This window comes from Indicator indicator, chromosome 10, assembly GCF_027791375.1.
Source record: "Indicator indicator isolate 239-I01 chromosome 10, UM_Iind_1.1, whole genome shotgun sequence".
Lineage (NCBI taxonomy): Eukaryota > Metazoa > Chordata > Aves > Piciformes > Indicatoridae > Indicator > Indicator indicator.
The window spans coordinates 3,038,858-3,059,072 of record NC_072019.1 but is presented as its reverse complement, the minus strand read 5'-3'; the positions used below and the strand labels follow the sequence as shown (position 1 = coordinate 3,059,072).

Below are 20,215 nucleotides of genomic sequence, written 5' to 3'. Positions count from 1 at the left end.
CTTTCTCTTGGACTGGTGGACACTGACTGGCAAAACTATAGGGCAATTTCTGCTCCTCAACTATGTGATGCTTTCTCTTTGAGTAAAAACAATGTTTTATTGTTAGATTGGAACAAAAATGTCAATTACTTTGATAGTTCCACTAATAACAGTCATAAGAGCTTCCTTTTGATAGTAATGTTACTATTATGTGTTTAGAAGTAAATGACTAGTATATGTAAATGAACAATGTGCAGGTAACCAGTAATACCTGGGGTTCTTGCTTTGTGGTTTTATTGCAGCTAATTATTATAGAATTGTCAGGGTTGGAAGGGACCTCAAGGATCATTCAGTTCCAACCCCTGCCTGCCATGGGCAGAGACACCTCACACTAGATCAGGTTGCTCACAGCCACATCCAGCCTGGCCTTAAAAACCTCCAGGGATGAGGCTTCTACCACCTCCCTGGGCAACCTGTTCCTGTGTCTCAGCACTCTCATAAAATATGTAATTCTAAGTCTAAGTAGTAAGTCATAAGGTCACCTTGTAAGTGTCATAAGAAAAGGCTGGCCTTTGCAAGACAACCAGGTTAAATGTGCATTCTTGGATGATTTTGGTATAATAACATTAGTAGTAGTAATAATAACCACTAAAAATTTCCTCACATATATTTTTATTTCACATTAAAAAGATATGCTAGTTGCAATCATGGGGAATCTTCCTGAACAAGAGGTAAGTATAATTTGATAGTTTCTGTGCTTAATGCCCAAGTCGTGGGCTTGGAATAAATGCATAGAAAGCAAAACTATTGAACATAAGGGAACATCAGAGAACAGCTGGCTCCTGCAGTCTTACAGACCAAAAGGTGTAAACGTTTTACTACACTATTTAAGTGTACATAAGCAGAAACTTCTGGCAGGCCAGTTTATTACTAGTGTATGGATTATACCTAAATCAAAATCAGAGATGACTTAGACCAGGGGGCATTTGAATTTAGGATATAAAAAGTAATGAGGAAGATGTGAATGAGGAAAACAATTTTCATTCCAAGGTATATTCTCGAAGCACATTTTTCACACATTTCTTCCACATGTCTTCAGTTTGGTGCTGTTTAGCTTTGTGATGAAAGATTTAATTTTTTTCTGTCTTATCCATGCTCCTTTTCCCTTTGGTCCAGAATCACAGAGCAGTGAGGAATGCTCACAACTCACTGCTTGAAGTGAAGCCCCACTTGTATACCATTTTTCTCAGGGATCCTTAAGTGTTTGACATTGGTGTTGACCTTCAGGGATTCTGGAGGGTGCCCTGCTTGTGGGCAAGATACGAATGAGCAGGCAGATGCCTTCTTCTATTAAGATACTCTTAGATACTCTACATAACATATTTTGGGGGGCTTTTTGTTTGATGTTCTCACTATATGCAGAAAACAATACATCCAAGATGTTCTTTCTATGCAATCAAAAGAACATTGAAGGTCCTGGGAATATTTCCTATGGAAAAAAAGTCTTGGAGCATGCAGAGGTATCCTCTGTGCCTGTGCACAGCTGGTTATGTTGCTCCAACTAAGGCACCTCTATAAACTGTTGAGTTTAAATAAGAAGTGTTCAATAACGTGCGACTGGTTTTTTGGGGTTTTTTTCTTGTTGTTGTTTTGGTTTTGTTTTGGTTTTGTTTTTTTTTTAAAGCATCGATTTCCACTTTGTTGCATCTATGAAACATCTCTGGAAGATCAGTCTGAAATTTGGGAGATAATTTGGTGTTTGCATGAACAACTTACAATGCTATATCTGTCACCTCACACATTTCTGTGAGAACTGGTGTCACACACAAAAACCGCTGCTGTACTGTGGCATTAGTCAGAAAACTACTGTTTAAAGACTACAGTTCTTTATCTAGGCCAAAAAAAAAAACCACAAAAGAAAGGAAATTGCTAGACACCCTTCTGCTTTGAATTGCTTTGTTGTTCAGCCCTTTTCATTGTGTAACAAACGTGGTAAGAGCTGCAGATATCCTGCAGTATTACAAGCCAATTAAAATTGCACTTACATGGACCTCAGCTTTAAAAGCTGGAGAAATATGAGTAGGATTATGTCTGGTCTGAATGAGGAACCCCAGTTGCTCGTCTCATGCATTTTCCTCAAAAGGCTTGCAGGTCACTAAGTGTGTCTGCTCTAAACTAGTTAGGTGCAATGTGACCTCCCTGTCCCTGCTGTCACGCTTTAGCTACACTGGAAAAGAGTAAATTGCTTTGTCTTCTTCAGAGTCATTCAGTGCTGCTAAAAAAGAGCCCCACAAGATTGGTGCCATCTCACCACACTGTACAAAAGCTTATTCCAAGAACGTGATCCCTCCCACCTTGCGTTCAAGGCAAGCATGCTTTGTGCTGACATGACTTCGGGAATGATTTCTGGGGCACTGAAATCTTCAAAACTGCTTTATGAAAACTGGAAAATGCACAAATGTTGTACTGGTGAATACGCTCAGCAACTTTCAGACTGAGTTTATATGCAGTGTGGCTTTAGTTTGGGAATCTCGTGCTGAGTGTGCAAAGCCAGTATCAGTGAATGAATGCCAGATCTCTGGTTGCCTAGGCTGTGCTTGGATCTCTGTGCAGGGCTATTAACAGTAGGTAGAGAAGCTTCCTTTTCTGTTGTTATGTATTCTCTTCATATTATTTTTCATTTGTCCATGGACTGCAGTTAGGCTTGAATAAGGAGCTCTTGTATATGCTTGTAAAGTTCCTATCACATTTCCTATTGATATCACAGGATGTTAGGTGTTGGAAGGAACCTCAAGAGACCAAGTCCAACCTGCCCTGCCAGAGCAGGACCATAAAATCCAGCACAGGTCACACAGGAATGCATCCAGATGGGGCTTGAAAGTCTCCAGAGAAGAGGACTCCACAACCTCTCTGGGCAGCCTCTTGCAGTGCTCTGTGGTCCTCACAGTGAAGAAGTTCCTCCTCATGTTGAGGTGGAACCTCCTGTGCTGGAGGTTCTATCCATTGCCCCTTGTCCTATCCCAGGGTGCAAGCGAGCAGAGCCTGTCCCCTCCCTCTTGACACCCTGCCCTCAGATATTTATAAACATTGATTAAATCCCCTCTCAGTCTTCTCCTCCAGACTAAAGAGCCCCAGGGCTCTCAGCCTCTCTTCACAGGGCAGTACTCCAATCCCTTAATCATCCTGATAGCCCTCTGTTGGACTTACTTGAGTCGATCTCTGTCCCTTTTGAACTGGGGAGCCCAAAATTGGATGCAATATTCCAGTTGGGGCCTCACTAGGGCAGATATGTCTTACTGTGGTTAGTATTTTATTGCAGGTTTCCTCTGCCTCTCTTTTCTAATGATTGTCTCTGTCAGTGCAGGCAGCTGCTGTTGGCAAATTCAATTGTGTGCACTCCCACATCTTTCCTGGAAGCTAAAGTTTGATGAACGCTAAACCACAATTCATCTCTAAATGACAACCCTTAGGGGCCAGACAAACAACACCTGGTAAATATTTAAAGGACAAAGGTGAAGCATTAACTTCTTGGTCAGTTTTTGTTGTCCTGTTGGCTGGGAGACCAGACCTGGATTCTTTCATCCTTTTCAGATTCAAAGTGAAATCAGTGCAGAACCAAGGAGCGAAATGGACGATTGAAAAATGAAATCAGCAGCCTGGCAGTGCAGACTCTCATAAGCGTTCCTGTCTGCAAACAAAGTAGCTAATTAGCCTTGCCCAGCTGTAGAAGACCTACCCATTGGCATGGTCTGTGCACTGTCCCCCGCTGAGGCAGGGCTGGCTCACACACTCATCGATGTTGGTTTCGCAGAGCTGGCCAAGGAAGCCTGGCGCACAGGAGCAGGCGAAGCTCCCCAGGGAATCGTGGCAGGTCCCGCTGTTCAGGCACGGCTGGGAGGAGCATTCATCTATTTCCAGCTCACAGTTTATTCCTTTCAAAGCAAAGAAAATTAGTAACCCTCAAACTGAGAAGACAGTTAAGTTTGGAAATCTTAGTGAGGGCTGGTTTAAGCACGTTATGCACATAATTGCTACTAATCTTTACGCAGTTGCCTGGTTTTGAAAGGCTTTTCCTCAATGTTTAGTGCAATAGTAGTTTGTTTGTTTTTTTTCAAGGATTGGGAGAATGCACAAAAGAACCAACTAGCTGATATTCACAAGAACAGGTAGAGTAACAACTTTTTATGTTAGTATGACTATGGAAACAGAATGAACTAATTTTCAGAAGGCAAATCACTTCCTGGGCTGCATCAAAAGATGTATTGCCTGCTGAATCTGCCAGCAGATCCAGAGAGGTGATTCTGCCACTTTACTCTGCTCTGGTGAGATCTCACCCTGGAGTACTGCATCCAGGTCTGGGGCCCTCAATATAGGAAGGACATGGATCTGATGGAGAGAGTCCAGAGGGCCACAAAAACGATCAGGGGGTTTGAGCACCTCTGCTATGAGGACAGGCTGAGGGAGCAGGGGGTGTTCAGCACAGAGAAGAGAAGGTTCTGGGGAGACCTAATAGCAGCCTGTCAGTACCTGAAGGGGGCTGCAAGAAGGATGGAGAGAGACTATTTACAAAGCCCTGTAGTGATAGGATGAGGGGCAATGGCTTCAAACTAGAGAAGAGCAGGTTTAGATTGGATGTTAGGAACAGGTTCTTTACTATGAGGTTGGTGGAACACTGGGACAGGTTGCTGAGGTAGGTGGTTGTGGCCCCATACCTGGAGATATTCAAAGTGAGGATCAACAGGGCTCTGGGCAGCCTGATCTAATTGAGAATGTCTCTGCTGACTGCAGAGGGGGTTGGTCTGGATGACCTTCGGAGGTTCCTTCCAACCCAGACTGTTCTATGATTCAGATAATTCAAACCATGCTACTATCCTATTTATACAATATGGAAGTGGCAGACTCAGGGAAGTTCTTTTAGAGCTGCACACTTAATTGAATTCATTGGAAATATCTTAAAATGCTTTAAAAAAAAGGAAAAAAAGAGGTGGGGGGGAGAAGATATTAGCCCACAAGTGGTTTTCATTGTATTTAAACATCACAGTGCAAGTTCATCTTTCCAGTGATTGCAAAATATTACTCGTGTAATTTTAAAGAGTATGTTTTTATAGTGCCTTGAGACCACACGTTGAGCACTGGATGGGTGAAGCCACCAGTCCCATGCCTCCAGTTTAAGGTTCACAGCTCTGCTAGCCACTCCTTTCAGCAGGAGCTTGCTGCCAGACCCTAGCCCAGGAACTCTCTTTTACGGCTTCCTGCTAATGTACATTACATCCAGCTATAGTGAGCAATCCCTCTGTGGTCATTGCCCTGTGAATTCCCTGTAATTGTAAACAATGTGTTTGCAGGAGTGTGTCTAGTGACCGTAAATCTGCCAGAGCTTGTTAACAGCTTACTGCGAACGCTAAGAAACCATGTGACAAAACAAGCCCCGTTCCACTGATCCTCAGCTCAGCCAAATTCAGAACTACAGGCCTGAGGAACAGCCTGGCGATTAACACGAGAACACAGCGTTGTTGTGTTGCTTCGTGCCTTTAATCTATCAAGCCTAGTAACCTGCCTTCGGCAATGTTGCCTCAGAAGGAAACTTCTCTCTCTGTCTAATGCGTGCAGGCGATGCGATATGCCATGCAAATGGGGAGGGTTGGGGGGGAAGGGATTCCTCCCTAGCCTCTGCTGAATCTGCTGTCAGGCTTTTTTATATGTGAAGAAGAGAGATGAAAAGATTCGATCTGCATTTGCACCTCAGCCTAACATTCTGTCATAAATATGCTGTGTGCCAAATATCATATGCCAGAAAGAAAAACAGAGCACCAACGAGCCCTGTGACGACTACTGCATGGAGCTAGACCGTGAAGAGCAGAGGCATCCCATCCTAGACAGAGCAGGCAAGGTGTTTCAGCTGCACAAGTGGTCTGAATTGAAAGAATGAGAAGGTAGGAAATAAGTTATATTTATAACTTCTGTGGTTTCTTTGAAGAACTAAAATTATTTCTTATACTACTTGCTTTTCAAACGAGTCCTACTGTGCGCTCCTTTGTACAGCCCTAGTCAATAAAAAATAAATGCAAGCAAGGATGAAAGAAATACAGCCAGCATTTTCAAACTTGCCTGCCTACAGATATATGCTGTAAAATCACCTTCTGGTCAAAGATGCTAGGGGTCTGCAGGCTCAGTGTAATTCCAAAATGGATCTGCAAGTTCTTAGTGTGGCTGGAAATTAGTATCCAAGTCACCCCGTCTGCTCTACTGCACTCTACAGCTGTGCTTGGGCATGGCAGGTACAGAGGACTCCCCGAATTCCTCAGTCTGTACACAGTAATCTTATGTGCTGCCATCTGGATGGAGAGTGTCAGATAGCTATTTTCTAGGCATCAGCTTTGCAGAGACAGAAGGAAGTTCATAAAAATTAGACAGAAAGAGGAGTCTGGTTTCTTGGAGCGAGGCTTTTCCTTTCTGCACACAGGTCCATGCTGAACTCCAGTTACTTGCATGCACGCACAGATGGAAGTTGTTTCAAGGTCTTACAACACTGCAATAGGCAGATACAATTGGAGGAGAACAACAGGGCCAAGTCAAATCAGAGGTTTCAGCACTGTGAAGTTATGAACTGCTACAAGCATGCTTGGGATGTATGTGCTCCCTCCCTGATAATCTTTAACTTGTAAACATGTGGCCAGTACTGCTGGGCTCCTCTCACATCAGAGTCTTTTGCTTAGGAATATCAGCAGTGCTCATAACCTTGGCTGAATCTTCCTGTCAGGCGGGGTAGGGTGCAAGGTGGGGAGTGCTGGCCTAAAACTTGAAAGCTAAGGAAGGAAACAGGCTTTTGACTTCATTGGCAATTGCTGCTGGGTGAACAATGTTGTTTACTGTTGACATCCACAATGATGCTGCCACAAGGTTGTTGGGAGGTGAGGTCTGTACTTGAGGTACAATGAGGTACAGTGGTAGAAGCTGCTGTGACTCTGCTTGCCTTTAAGTGCCCAAGAATTATGATACATCTACTCAAAATACAGTATTAGTAAGAATACTGCATGAGAACTTAACAGATCTGTCAGGAATAATTTCCTTCTGTCCTACAGAGTTCATCCAAGCTATGGTTATACCACAGAATCACAGAATCAACCAGGTTGGAAGAGACCTCCAGGATCATGAAGTCCAACCCATCAGCCAACCCTAACTAATCAATTAAATCATGGCACTAAGTTCCTCATCCAGGCTTTTCTTAAACACCTCCGGGGACCTCAACCCCACCACCTCCCTGGGCAGCCCATTCCAGTGGGCAATCTCTCTGTCTGGGAAGAACTTCTTTCTAAGATCAAGCCTAAACTTCCCCCTGCATAGCTTGAGACTGTGTCCTCTTGTTCTGTTGCTGGTTGCCTGGGAGAAGAGACCAACCCCCATCAGCACAGTGCAAGGTATTGTACAAAAAAATTAATCTAGCCCATGGCACATGATTGGTCTGTCACTTAGACACTTTCTCCTGCTTTTGTCTTGGGCTAAGACTAGGTTTTGGAACTGTCATGCACCCCTGATAGTTCATACTAAATGTTCATTAGCAATGGGGTACTGGCTTCTGCTGTGTCCAGCAAGGCAATTAACGTACCTATCTATGGGTAATAGCAGGATCTGACACCATGCCCTGTTGGGGTGAATTAAAAGCCAAGTGCACTTTTCAATGGCAGAAAAAAAACCCCAAGCATTTGATTAAGGTAGCCAGCAAAACTTCAGCAAACCAACTGAGCTTCATTATTTAACAGCTGTGTGACACATGTCTTGTAAATAATTTCACACATGCAGAACATTATCATAGAAACTGCAGATTTCATGCTGTATTTTCCAGCATTTGGCTCTCGGTGCATTCTAACCTCTTCCATTTGTGTAAGAATTATGTGTGACATTTCTCAGCTATTTTAAGAAGAGCTGCAGCACAGCAATCATACAAAATAGCAGTCATAGTCCACAAAACAAGTAGCAACTGCAGCCAGCAACACAAGCATTTGGTTCACATCACTGCTGCAGATTTACTGTGCATTCTCTACCTACAGATCAAGAGGTGTAACCTTTTTAACATCGTTGGGAAACGAGATGAGGCTGGATGACTTCCCACAGTAATTCATTATATCAGGCCAGAATAATAATGATTGGCAAGATCCCCTGACAGAGTAAAGGAGAGCCTTTATTACCAGTGGGGACACCTCAGGGCTTTCATCTCCAAGCAAAACCTCTGGCTTGTAACATTTAGCTTGTACATACTCACAGCAAGGGGCAGAAAACACCAAAAAGAATGCTTCTGATAAATCATTTTGTTAAGTAGCCCTTAAAAGCTGGTGTTTTGCTGCTGAAATAACAGTCCTACTCCTCTCTAGAATGACTATGATTAGTCTCTTTGCTGCTGTAAGCAGAGTCAGAGCTGTATGTCAAACACTGCACCCTCTGCTACTTTGTATTTTAGACCTCTTCTTCTTCCTTGGTTCTCTCCTTATTTCTTAACTCTGCTTGTTCTAGGTGTGGAGCACTTGGTGACACTGCTTCATTTTTGGTGAAAGCAGAGAGCATCAGCCCGGGAAACAGCAGAATTTTGTGATGAAAGTGGAGCTGCTCAAGCAGAGCAAGTTTCCTCCAGCAGTTTGTGTTGGTCTAAATCTTGATTTCTTTTGGTCTGGGCTTTACTACTTTATTATGTTTTTCCTCTCTTTGTCTCTAAGGTGTATATTCTGTCTCTAAGGTGCATATTCTGTCTCTTTCAAACCCTCTGCTTGGACTAAAGGGCCAGGCTTGGACCCCACTAACAGTGCCAGTTAAACAAATACAGTTTCCTGAGTACAACAGGAGGTCTGGGCAGAGTCTGATCATTGCAGAGTAACCATGCTGGTTGTTAATAGGTTTTTCCTTCCTTCTGCTCTTTGGCTTTCCCCCCGATTGTGTAGTTTTCTCCTTGGCTGGCCTGGGCTCAGACCCCCGCTGGCAGCAGCAGGGTGGCAGGAAGGTAACAAGCTTCCTTCAAATAACATTCTCTGTGCTCGGGAGGGATATTAACCAAGGGCTGCCTTCCAACGAGTGCTGTGTCAGACACAGGAAAGCTTCTTTTTACTTCTGAATTTCTCTCCTGCATGGGGATTTAGGGCTGGAGCTGTAAACCACATCTCTTATTTCTTATTCATTTGAATCACTTCGAGCAATCGCTGAGTTTTTCCCCTCCTTTTGCTCTAACTCTTTTTTTTTTTTTTTTTTTTTGCTTACCTGACTAGCAATCTATCACTAAAATGCCTCTCCTCCTCTCCTTTTAACGATTCAGTCTGCTACTTCTTGCAGTCCTACCCTGGCTACAGCTTTGAAATTTGAAGGGAGCTGACTCCTCCAAGGATTATATGCTCTCCAGCAGAGAAAGCAGGCAAGCAAAATCACACTTGTAGCTTAAAATCTGAGTGGCAGCAAATGGGATTATCAATAACTGGCAGTTTGAGAGCCTGATAATACTTTTCTTTCTATTTAATTTACATAATGTTCTGGATGCAAATGAGTCCTCTGTTTCTGGAAAGAGTAGAGAAGAGGAAGTTAATATGAAAAGTCTAGGCTTAAGAGTGTGGTTTGTCATAATTAGCAAATTGAATTAAGTCTAATTAGATCTAATGTTTAACCCTGTAAAATGTTGGCTTTCTCTGAAGACCAAAACCTACATATAGCACTCTGAAGACATGCACTTTGAGAATGTTTCATTACAAGGAAAGTTAACCTAGCCCTGTGACATCACCTCATGTTCATCAAACTGCTCTGGAAGTTGAGGGAGCTGGAGTTGTTTAGCCTAGAGAAGAGGAGGCTCAGGAGAGACCTTATTGCTGTCTACAACTACCTGAAAGGAGATTGTAGACAGGTGGAGTTTGGTCTCTTCTCCCAGGCAACCAGTGACAGAATGAGAGGGCAGAGTCTCAAGCTGCACCAGGGGAGGTTTAGGCTCGAGGTGAGGAGAAAGTTCTTCACAGAAGAAGTAATTGGCCACTGGAATGGGCTGCCCAGTGGTGGAGGTGGCCAATGGGAGGTGGTGGAGTCACTGTTCCTGGAGGTGTTCAAAAAAAGATTGGATGTGGCACTTGGAGCCATGGTTTAGCTGTCAGGAGGTGTTAGGTATTAGGTAATAGTTTGGACTTGATGATCTCTGAGGTCTTTTCCAGTCTGGTTGATTCTGTGATTCTGTGATTCTCCATCTGATAGCAGGAGTTCACAGTGAAAAGGCAGCTCCCTGGTGTCAAAGCTGAATGTAAAGTTGCAGTAAAGGCATGACTAAGCAAGTGTGTGGCGAGGAGTTGAACTTGGAACATGCATTACAATGATTCTCCATGCTGTGAAGGAAGAGCTGGTGTAGTAGTGCTTACCTGTGTACCCGGGGGCACAGATGCAGCCGTACTCTCCTATCTGGTTGAGACATGTTGCCCCGTTCAGGCAGGGCTCTGACACACATTCGTTCACTTCCAGGTCACAGTGCTTGCCTTGGTAGCCTGGGACACAGTAGCAGGAGTACTCATCAACCCCATCCCTGCAGACTGCTCCGTTGTGGCAGGGTTCAGACATGCACTCATCCAGATCCATCTCACAGAGTGCCCCTGTGTACCCTGCGCTGCACAGGCAGGTGGGCCCAGCCAGGCTGTCCTGGCAGGTGCCTCCATGCTCACAAGGGTTTGTGTCACACGTACCGGTGGCTATTTCACAGGTAGGTCCATTGTATCCATTAGGGCACTCACAAGCAAAGCTGAGGTTTCCAGCAGAGCTTAAACAGGTAGCATTTTGAAGACAAGGGTTTGAGAAGCAAGGATCAGAGGTTTTATTGCAGAGTTCCTCCACACTGTCCACTGAGGCTTCTGCACAAAGGCAAGCATCATCTTTACGAGCAGTGACGCATGTAGAGTTCTTTTGGCAAGAGTTTGACAGGCACCTGGAATCATTCCTCATGCAAAGTGACTCTAGAAAAGGAACACAAAAAATCCTGAGGACTTCCACAGCATGGGGACTAACTGAGAGAGTGAAAAGAAGTGCAGCTCTTTTAACACAAGAGTGCTGCAAAGCCAGCAGCTCTGATTGTTGGCTGCTGAGAGGAAAACAGGGCTGGTACCAGTGTGACACATATTAGTAGCAGGGTAATAAATGTAAAAGGAAAACAATTATGAAAGTATGAATAGGTTGTGTGAGGGTAATAAATGTAAAAGGAAAACAGTTATGAAAGTATGAATAGGTTGTAATTTCCTGTCCTGCCCCCTTCCAACAGCCATGGTCTGCAGCATCAGGGTTGCTGAAGGCTATGGTAAGACTACAATTGCAACAATATTGCTGGTTGTCAATAGATATCCAACAATATGTTAGTTATATTTAAGGCAAACTTACTTCTTTTTTTTTTTTTTTTTTTTTAACCAGAGAAAGCAGTTGAGCAACATCAATACCACTTTATATTCTTTTGTGGTGGAGGTTTTTTGTAGGAGGTGTTTAAGAGCAGCCTGGATGAGGCACTTAGTGCCATGGTGTGGTTGATTAGATGGGGTTGGGTGATCGGTTGGACTTGATGATCTTGGAGGTCTCTTCCAACCTGGTTGATTCTGTGATTCAGCAAAGCTGAATGACTCAGATGCAGTTATAGCTCAAGTGGTTCAAACCATCATGTACTTTGATTTTTGACTTCCTGATTACAAATAGTAATTTGAGGGCTCTGTAGCATTTCCACCCCAAAAAATCTTCCAAACACCTCGGATTCAAAATAGTCCTCTGAGAGGCTGGAAGGCCATGGTGAGTATGGTGTAAACATGTTCTTTACCCTCCAGAAACTGAGCTCCTGGTAGTAATTAAGGCCACGTGGTGCTTCCTTGCTGCTGTAAAGACCATCTGACAATAACAATGGCTACTTCTTCCCAGCTAAGGAGGAGCCAGCTGTTACCAGCCTTGTTCATAACCCACAACTGAAAATTAAAGCAGTGAAAGTAGTAAAGGTTATTTCTAGCAAAAAAAACCAAGAATTTTGCCATGAAAATGTAGAGTTTCAAAAATCATTACCTAATTGTATTCTACCCAGTACCATTTATTCTTTTGCAATTTATTTTCGCCATGTTGTAAGAAATCCTCCACTGTACAGTGGACATCTGAATATCATCAGACTTCTAATGTGATCCTGATGTGCCATTCCTCAAAATATATGGGCAAAACTATAAACAAATATTTTGCATATTGCTAGAGGAAAAAAAGTGTATCATAGAAGGGGAAGAAAGAAAAGAAAGGAAAAGAGAGAAGAGGGGAGGAGAGGGGGAAAGGAAAAGGAGGGGAAAGTAAAAAGAAAAGAGTAATTTCTTGACCAAGAATCTATGAAATAAAGCTGAATGTTCCTTTTGGAGAGAAGATAGTGATCCAGAAGGGAAAGTCTAGTTAGCTGGAAGAGGCAAGTTGCATTATATGATCTATATGAGCATCTACACTGTAAACATAATATTTTCTTCTTCAAGTTTATGCTTTCGTTCTGCAGTCCTGTTTGGAAATACAAAGGGTATATGTCTTCTACAGCAGTTACTTGAAAACAAACATCAGAACAGCGTATGTTTGTGCAAACAGGGTGCTGTGCATGAGCTAAACTTCTGTGAGAAATCCAGACCCATCTGCCACTGGTTTCTAATTTCTTCCTGGTTCTTGGAACTAAGAATCAGGAGAGTGAACACAACAGAGAAGGAGATGGGACACTGAAAATGAAGCAGCATGTAGAGATGCTTGGCAATAATCAGCTACACCAATGCTGAAAACATCCTCAGAAAGTGAGAGGCTGCAGCTGGTCTCCTGAGGATAACAACCAACCACTTGGGGATTGTCAGAGATTGTGCATTTTTATAATGTGTATTTTAATACAGAATATCATTTAATTAGGGTTTACTTTTGGTTTGTTTCTCCCAGAAAGAGGAATTGGAAGAAGAAAGCCTCTGAAAGCTTTACCAGCTTAAAAGAGACAGCTTCTGTACATATGACACTACAATAACAAATGGTGAGATTGGAAAAGTTATCTGTGCTTCACTGTTGTGCCTTCTGTCTTGAGGTGTACACAGGAGCTGCAGGGCCTCTGAGAATAAAAAGTACTAATCTGAATAAAAATCACCAATTTGAATGAGCTGAGAATAAAAAGTACCAATCTGAATAAAAAGCACCAGTCTGAATGAGTTGAGAATAAAAAGTACCAATCTGAATAAAAAGTACCAATCTGAATGAACCTGATGCTCATGAATAGTCAAAAGGAGTCAAAACCTAATTAATACTTGGTTGAAAAAAGCAGAATAGAGGTTTGTGTAGTACCATTGATAGTAAAAGTGGTACCATGACTTCAAATTAACTGACAGTGGTCTTAATGATTATATAGAAATAGCTTCTTGATTTTTTTTTTTCTTTCAGGGTATTGCATTTATAAGTGAAATCTGAGAAATGTTTTTGTTTGAGCTGTTTTAAGTTGTTGTCATGCTCATATATATATATATATACACCACAGATACAAAGGAGAAATATTTAGAAAAGGTATGGTCTTTGCTTGAATAAAAGATTATCTTTATGAGATGTAGGCTAAGACAGAGCTGATTAAGAAAGCAATCTAAACATTGATTAGGAGGAGCAGAACTGGAGCTTTACCTCCTGTCCCTTGAAGTAAAACAGGACAAAAATTGTACTTCTGATTTAACCTGCTTTTAAAATGACCTTCCCCAACACTTTTAACATTCAGGTTTGCACTGGGAGCAGATATTTCATCCTAATGTGGTATCAGTTGCTCTTCCCTCCACTCACAGCTCTCACTGAATGCAAAACTCAGGACATAGGAGTGGACTAACTTGTTCCATGGTCTGAAGTGTCACAGACCTTTCTGCTCTTTCACACTTCTTCACATATGTTTTGGTGTCTTACTTCAGATAATTTTGCATATTACTCATGTGATTAGTTCCTTTAGCTTGGGTAATAGCTTTCTGCTGTCTATTAATTACAGTTAAAATGAGCAAAACTGTGTTCTTTAGGAAGTTTCGAGTCCCACATTTTTCTTGGGGTTGCAGAACTTAAAAAGAGATTTCCTTTCAGTCTGTCTGCCTACTTAAAACCCATTCAAAGGGCACATTTGAAGAAGCATTGTAAATTCAAAGAAATCTACTCTAAGTTATAACATTATCTAACTATTGTACTGTGTAAAGTACCAGACATCAGCCCAATCATTCAAATGCTTCTTAAGTACAATCTATAGCAAAGGCAACCAATTTGTCTCCAAGCTGACACCACAATAGAGAAAAGATTACATGGTGTGATGGTTTTAAAACTGTCTTTTTAATTTTTCTTCACAAATTTTGAGCAGAGAAAGTGAAAGGATGTAAATAAATCACTATTGGGTGTAAGAAAGCAAAATAATGATTATTCTAAACACTTCCATTGGAGAGATAGAAATGTTTAAGAACCTCTACTCAAAACAAGGTTGGAGAGTTTGGGCAGTCTCAGCTTGCTCAACTTCTGTCTGCCTGCTTCTTCTTTTCTGGCTGAAGATAACACACATACTGACCTTGACAAGCTAAGTCTAAAGAACCTCTCTCTGCTTCTTGGCTTTCTTCCCTTTTGCCCACTCTGGGGGAGGGGGGAAAGGGAAGCACGGACCCTTCTCTTTTGGGTCTCAAAGGGGGCTTGGTTGTGTTTTTCTGTTGATTGTACATGTTTGTAAATGTTGTGAATAGTGTATATTTGTACCTATTCATTGCATTTCATCATAGATTGTAGTTTTGCTTGTAAATAAGCTTTCATTTGCTTCCAGTCTGAGCTAGCCTGGTTATTGTCGGTGTAGGAGGGGGATTTCAGCTTTCACACTGTTACACATGGAAACCTTTCACAACTCCTATCTTAATTTCAAGTCTTCTGGCTTTTATAAAACAAATTTCCTACATGGAAATTGTCAACAGACAATTCAATAAATCAAATAGTCCCTAGAGGATGCTCTTCTCCTGTTTGTATGACAAGTTTACAGCCAAGCAATAAAGTTTTAGGAGTGTTATCTTCATTCTAATATGCTGGGGTTTAATTATTTATATAGTTTTTGAAGAACCCAAGAGCTCTGAAGGTCTTAGCAGAGATGTAATCACTGTTGAATTTCAGCTTACTTGTGCTTTAAGGGTGAGGACCAAGAGGTTTTGTTAGTGCTGCTATACAGTGGTTTTGCCCCAGCCCCAAACTCAAAGAGGTAATCAGTGAAAAGCATGCAATTGTACTGTGCTTGTCAAATTGCATGCAGTTCAACAGGGTAGTCCCATGAGGTTTGTTTTGTTTTGTTTTGTGAAAATTCATGTTCCTAAGTTATGTGAGTGCTTCAGAAAATCCTTGGATCCTGTACTGCTTGTTAGAGTACCATTTTATTTACATTGCCTCCCTTCCTGCCTACAAAGGCTCAGTTCCCCTGCTGCTCCAGAGTGAGTTGGAATGTTCAGTTTGGGAACCTGTTTGGCTATTGAGAGCTATGTGAAAACAAGAGAAGAAGTATAGCATAGCATGTGGAAGGTGAAATCCTTCATGCTCTGGGATGTGATGTAGCAGAGTATGATGGTGTCTGATGCAAAGGCTGGCTCGGTTTGAGCTAATGGCTAACAAACACTCTCTACTACATTTGCAGAAGCAGCTCTAACAGGATGGAAATGTTTCTGCATTTTGGAGAGCTTGATATTTGGTAAGGTTGCAGAGAGATAACATGAAAATGCCTCATGTTCTAGCTCAGATATGCAGAGGAACGTTTTGATTCTTCAGCAATTAAGGTCATTTCAGCAGTGACATGTTCTGACAGTCTAAAAACTTGTATGTAACATTAGAAAAGTGGAAACAAATTGCTGATCACTTTGGATTTACACCGACTGACACCTGAGGTAATTATCAGGCTCCTTATAAACATTAGTACACGAATCTAATTACAAGAGGAGTTAGTGCCAAAGCGTTTTACCCCATGGTTAAATCCTGTTGATGAAGATGAGGTGGTTGGCAGTAAAATTCTTTGCAGTAAAGCTTGCCATCTACTGGCCAATCATGAGCACTGCCAAAGCCATGCCAGTACCTGCATCTTTTGCAGGAACTGACACAAACTACTCGATATAAGCAATATCAAGAAAAACGATGCTATTTTTTTCCCTCTTGGCTAATATTATTTAAATTCACTAAACCGATCTAGTTAGTAGATGAATGATGCTGGTCTCTTCTCACAGGTAATTAGTGATAGAACAAGAGGGAATGGCTTTAAGCTCTGACTGGGTAGGTTTAGACTGGACATTAGGAAAATTTTTTCCCAGCAAGAGTGGTCAGGCATTGGAATGTGCTGCCCAGGGAGGTGGTTGAGTCACCAAGCCTGGATGTGTTTAAAGGTGGTTTGGATGTGGTGCTTGGGGCTATGGTTTAGGGGTGACCCTTGTAGGGTAGGGTTCTGGGTTGGACATGGTGATCCTGAGGGTCTTTCCCAACCTGAATGTTTCTGTCATTCTGTGACTGAGCTTATATAGCTAACCAGCACTAAAAAGGTATGATTCTGACTGGGAAAGGCTTCTTATTAGTGATCAGAAACCACTGTAGTTATGCAAAACAATTTTCAGGATGTTGTAAATGCATGACAGTGAGCATAGGAGGGCAAGTAGTGAGAAAGTTAACATAAAGAGAGCAGGAAGTTTGGCAAGGCCAAAGCAGCACCAAACTCCTGACAAGGAAAATAGTGTTTCTATGTAAAGCAGGTAATTTGCAAGAGCTCATCCAGATGTTTTTCCTGACAATTTGGGTTTTTTTGGTTGGTTGGTTGAGCTGGCTTTTATTGTTGTTGTTTTATTTGTGTGTGTGTGTGTGTTGGGTTTTGTTCAGTTTTGGCTTTTGTTTTTGTTTTATTTCTAGAACCTTTTTGAATGAAAGATCTAGAGAGTTCATGTGTGCCTTTCAAAATATTCTATCTTAAGTTGATAAAAATCAATGTAAGATGCATTTATGATTCTTGATTCTGAGAAGCTTATTAGCAGTCTCAGCCATTCAAAGCCCACAAGAAAAAAAAAAAACCAACAACAAAACCAAACCAAACTATCAACAACAAAATCCCCAAACCAAACAAAAAAATCCCAGAGTGAACTGTGTTGGGCTGTCTGTGTCAGCAATGTCTCCCAGGATAGACTTTTCTTTCAGAACTCAACTCTTCCTAGAAATTGGTGAAATATCAAAATCAGCAGCAGAATTTGAAATGAAATTTCAATCATTGCTAATCACATTGCTATGAGCAAGAGCTCACTTGATTGTGGCCATGCCTGCACTTTGGTAATCATCTCATCATGCCTGGAGGCTGCTTGTAATTTGCAATGCTGTTCTTCAAATGTGTCTTCTTCCCCCGAAGGGAAGACTCTAAGCTTCAGAGAAGCTCTCAGCACTAACAACTTCAGAATCTTTTACACATGCTGCAATGATTTTCTGACCTTCTTAACAGAGCTAGTCTATTTTCTACAGGGGAAAAAAAAAATCTATGAGAAGAGAGAGAACATCTTCTTGATACCCATATAGTCATCAACACTGATGAGTTTACTGTGCTTTGAGGAGGACTTCTTTCAATTTTTTCTTTAACAAAGAGTTATTACTTCAGACATTTGAATAAAGAAGCTACACTAGCTACTGCTGATAAAGCATTTCACAGCAAAATCAGACTCTTTATTAACTCATACATTTTGGAAAGAAATGGATAGTAAAAAAACATTATTCTGGTCTATGAGCTGAGAAATGAAACTTCAGAAATACTCCTAAGGAGAAAATGATTGAATTACAATTGGGAAAAAAAATAATTGTTGGGGTTTGCCTTTTTTTTTTCTTTAATATAAAAACCCCTCCGAGCCAGAAAATGTATGTTGGACAAGGGTTTATGTTTTCAGTTTGTTAAAATAGCTTATTTAATTAACATCTTGGTAGTGGTCTGTGGCAGAAACATACAGAAAGATAATATTTCATTGGGATAAATGAAGAAAACATTGCTTCTTCTAGTGCTGTTACTTCAGTAACTTCAGTAACCAGCATACAGTATTCAACCAGCATACAACCAGCATACAGCCAAGCATACAACCAGTTTACAGCTGATGGCTTAACCTATGATCAAATAAGCTCACCAAAGGAGTCATGGGATAACATGACAGGAGCAAAAGTTTGGATAGCCCAGTGTCTGGAGTTAGAAATGAGAACTTTCAATGTTTGGTGTTCATTTACTGTTTGAAACTTGCCCCCAGGAATTTAAAACAACTGTGTGAGTCTGTGTCACTGAAATATCAAGCTCTGACTTTAGTGAGATCTTGAAATAATTAGCATTTCACTGGCAATATTAAAATATTGCCCAAGGCAGTTAGTGCTGAGGAGTGCTTGACTTTGCTATAACTAATCATATCTCTGTTTATCTGTGCAGCACCATGACAGAAACTACAGTTCATCACTATCACAATAACTTCCTTCAGAAGACAGCCTTAGAAAGTTGTGGGTGTGCAGATGTATTCAATCTTGATGCATCTTGAAGGACTGGGGAAGAGCTGAACACAGCTGCAAAACTGACAGTGACAGAGATTGGGATCAGGTACCTTCTCCGTGGACTGAAAGGCTGAGATGCCATTCATGGATCAGCATTTGGAAGACAAGGACAAGAAGCCATGCCATTTCTGGGTAAACCAGAGCCAGGTAAGGGTCTGTCTTGACCCTCCAGAGAACTTTTCCATGGAAATTATCTATGAATACACCATTTCAGTTTTCCCACGCAGTTCTGATTTCAAGACCGAAGTCTCAAACTTCCCATGCACTGCACTGACACTGTGTTACCCCTTTCTTTCCCATCTCCCAATATACTTGTACACTGTCTTAATGATTTAATGTCATAAACAGCTTGTAGTTACTGTGGTGCCATTTCTTTCTTTGCAAGCTTCATCTGAGAGGAAAGCACCAGCCCTGGGACCTGACTTACCCTATCCACAGATGAAACTGTACTCAGCTCTGGTGAGGCCACACCTTGAGTATTGTGTTCAGTTTTGGGCTCCTCAATACAAGAGAGATGTGGAGGTGCTGGAGCCAGTGCAGAGGAGGGCAAGAAAGCTGGGAAGGGCCTGGAGAATAAATCTGATGAAGGAGCTGGGGATGGTTAGTTTGGAAAAGAGGAGGCTTAGGGGAGACCTCATTGCTCTCTACAACTACCTGAAAGGATGTTGTAGAGGCTGCTGGTGGTCTCTTCTCCCAGGTAATTAGTGATAGAACAAGAGGGAATGGCCTCAAGCTACAACTGGATAGGTTTAGACAGGACATTAGGAAATTTTTTTTCCCAGCAAGAGTGGTCAGGGATTGGAATGTGCTGCCCAGGGAGGTGGTTGAGTCACCAACCCTCAAGGTGTTTAAAGGCGGTTTGGATGTGGTGCTTGGGGCCATGGTTTAGGGGTGACCCTTGTAGAGTAGGGTTCTGGGTTGGACATGGTGATCCTGAGGGTCTTTTCCAACCTGAATGTTTCTGTGATTCTGTGAAATTATTACTGAGTCTGCTCAATGAAAAAGTGTATCTTCAGAAGGTATGAACAAACTTCTGCCAAAGAAACAAGCACTTAGCATTGGGTCTGCAAACATTGTGGGCATAAAGGGTTAAGCCTGAACCTGTAACTTCAATTGTGTGTCCAAAACATCCTAGTGTGTTGTTATAGAAACCACTTTCAGGCTTTAAATCTTGAGTCACAATTATTACCATAGTAACCACCACTGCACAGAGACAGAAAAGATAAAAGGTTGTTACACCAATATTCACTTTCTATCAGCGGACAATTTTCTTTTCAAGTGCATTTGTACCAGCAAAACCATGGCAAGTACATTAACAACTTATTTCCTGAAGCCAAATTATTGCATATTAGCATGAAGCCAAATTATTGCATATTAGCATGAGAGTCACAGCTGAGTAGTATTGAAATTGTAATATGTTGTTTAGGAAGCACTTGAAGATTAAAACTACCCATGAATTTACAGACCTGGTTATTAAACCAATGTCTCCATTTCATTATTCTCCAAACATTTCAGTAAGCTCACACTGATTCTGTACTGCTCCCCAAGAATGAAGATCCTTACTGCTGGCTCTCATTTTCCCTTGCTCTCTTTTTACTTTTGTGCCCACGCAGACTTCCTTACCCTATGGGCAGTTCAGCAACAGCAGTCCTTGCAGCTAGGCTGACTCGTGTTAGTAAACACAGCAGCAGTT

The 20,215-nt window shown here is 41.8% G+C and overlaps 1 protein-coding gene across 1 annotated transcript in view; it reads right to left on the bottom strand.

The window, feature by feature from the left end:
• CRB1 (crumbs cell polarity complex component 1) overlaps nucleotides 1-20,215 on the bottom strand; it is a 128,199-nt gene that overhangs the window by 65,864 nt on the left and 42,120 nt on the right. Inside the window, 2 exon segments of the mRNA XM_054384203.1 lie at nucleotides 3,716-3,911; nucleotides 10,353-10,937. Of these exon segments, the coding sequence (XP_054240178.1) occupies nucleotides 3,716-3,911; nucleotides 10,353-10,937 (781 nt within the window).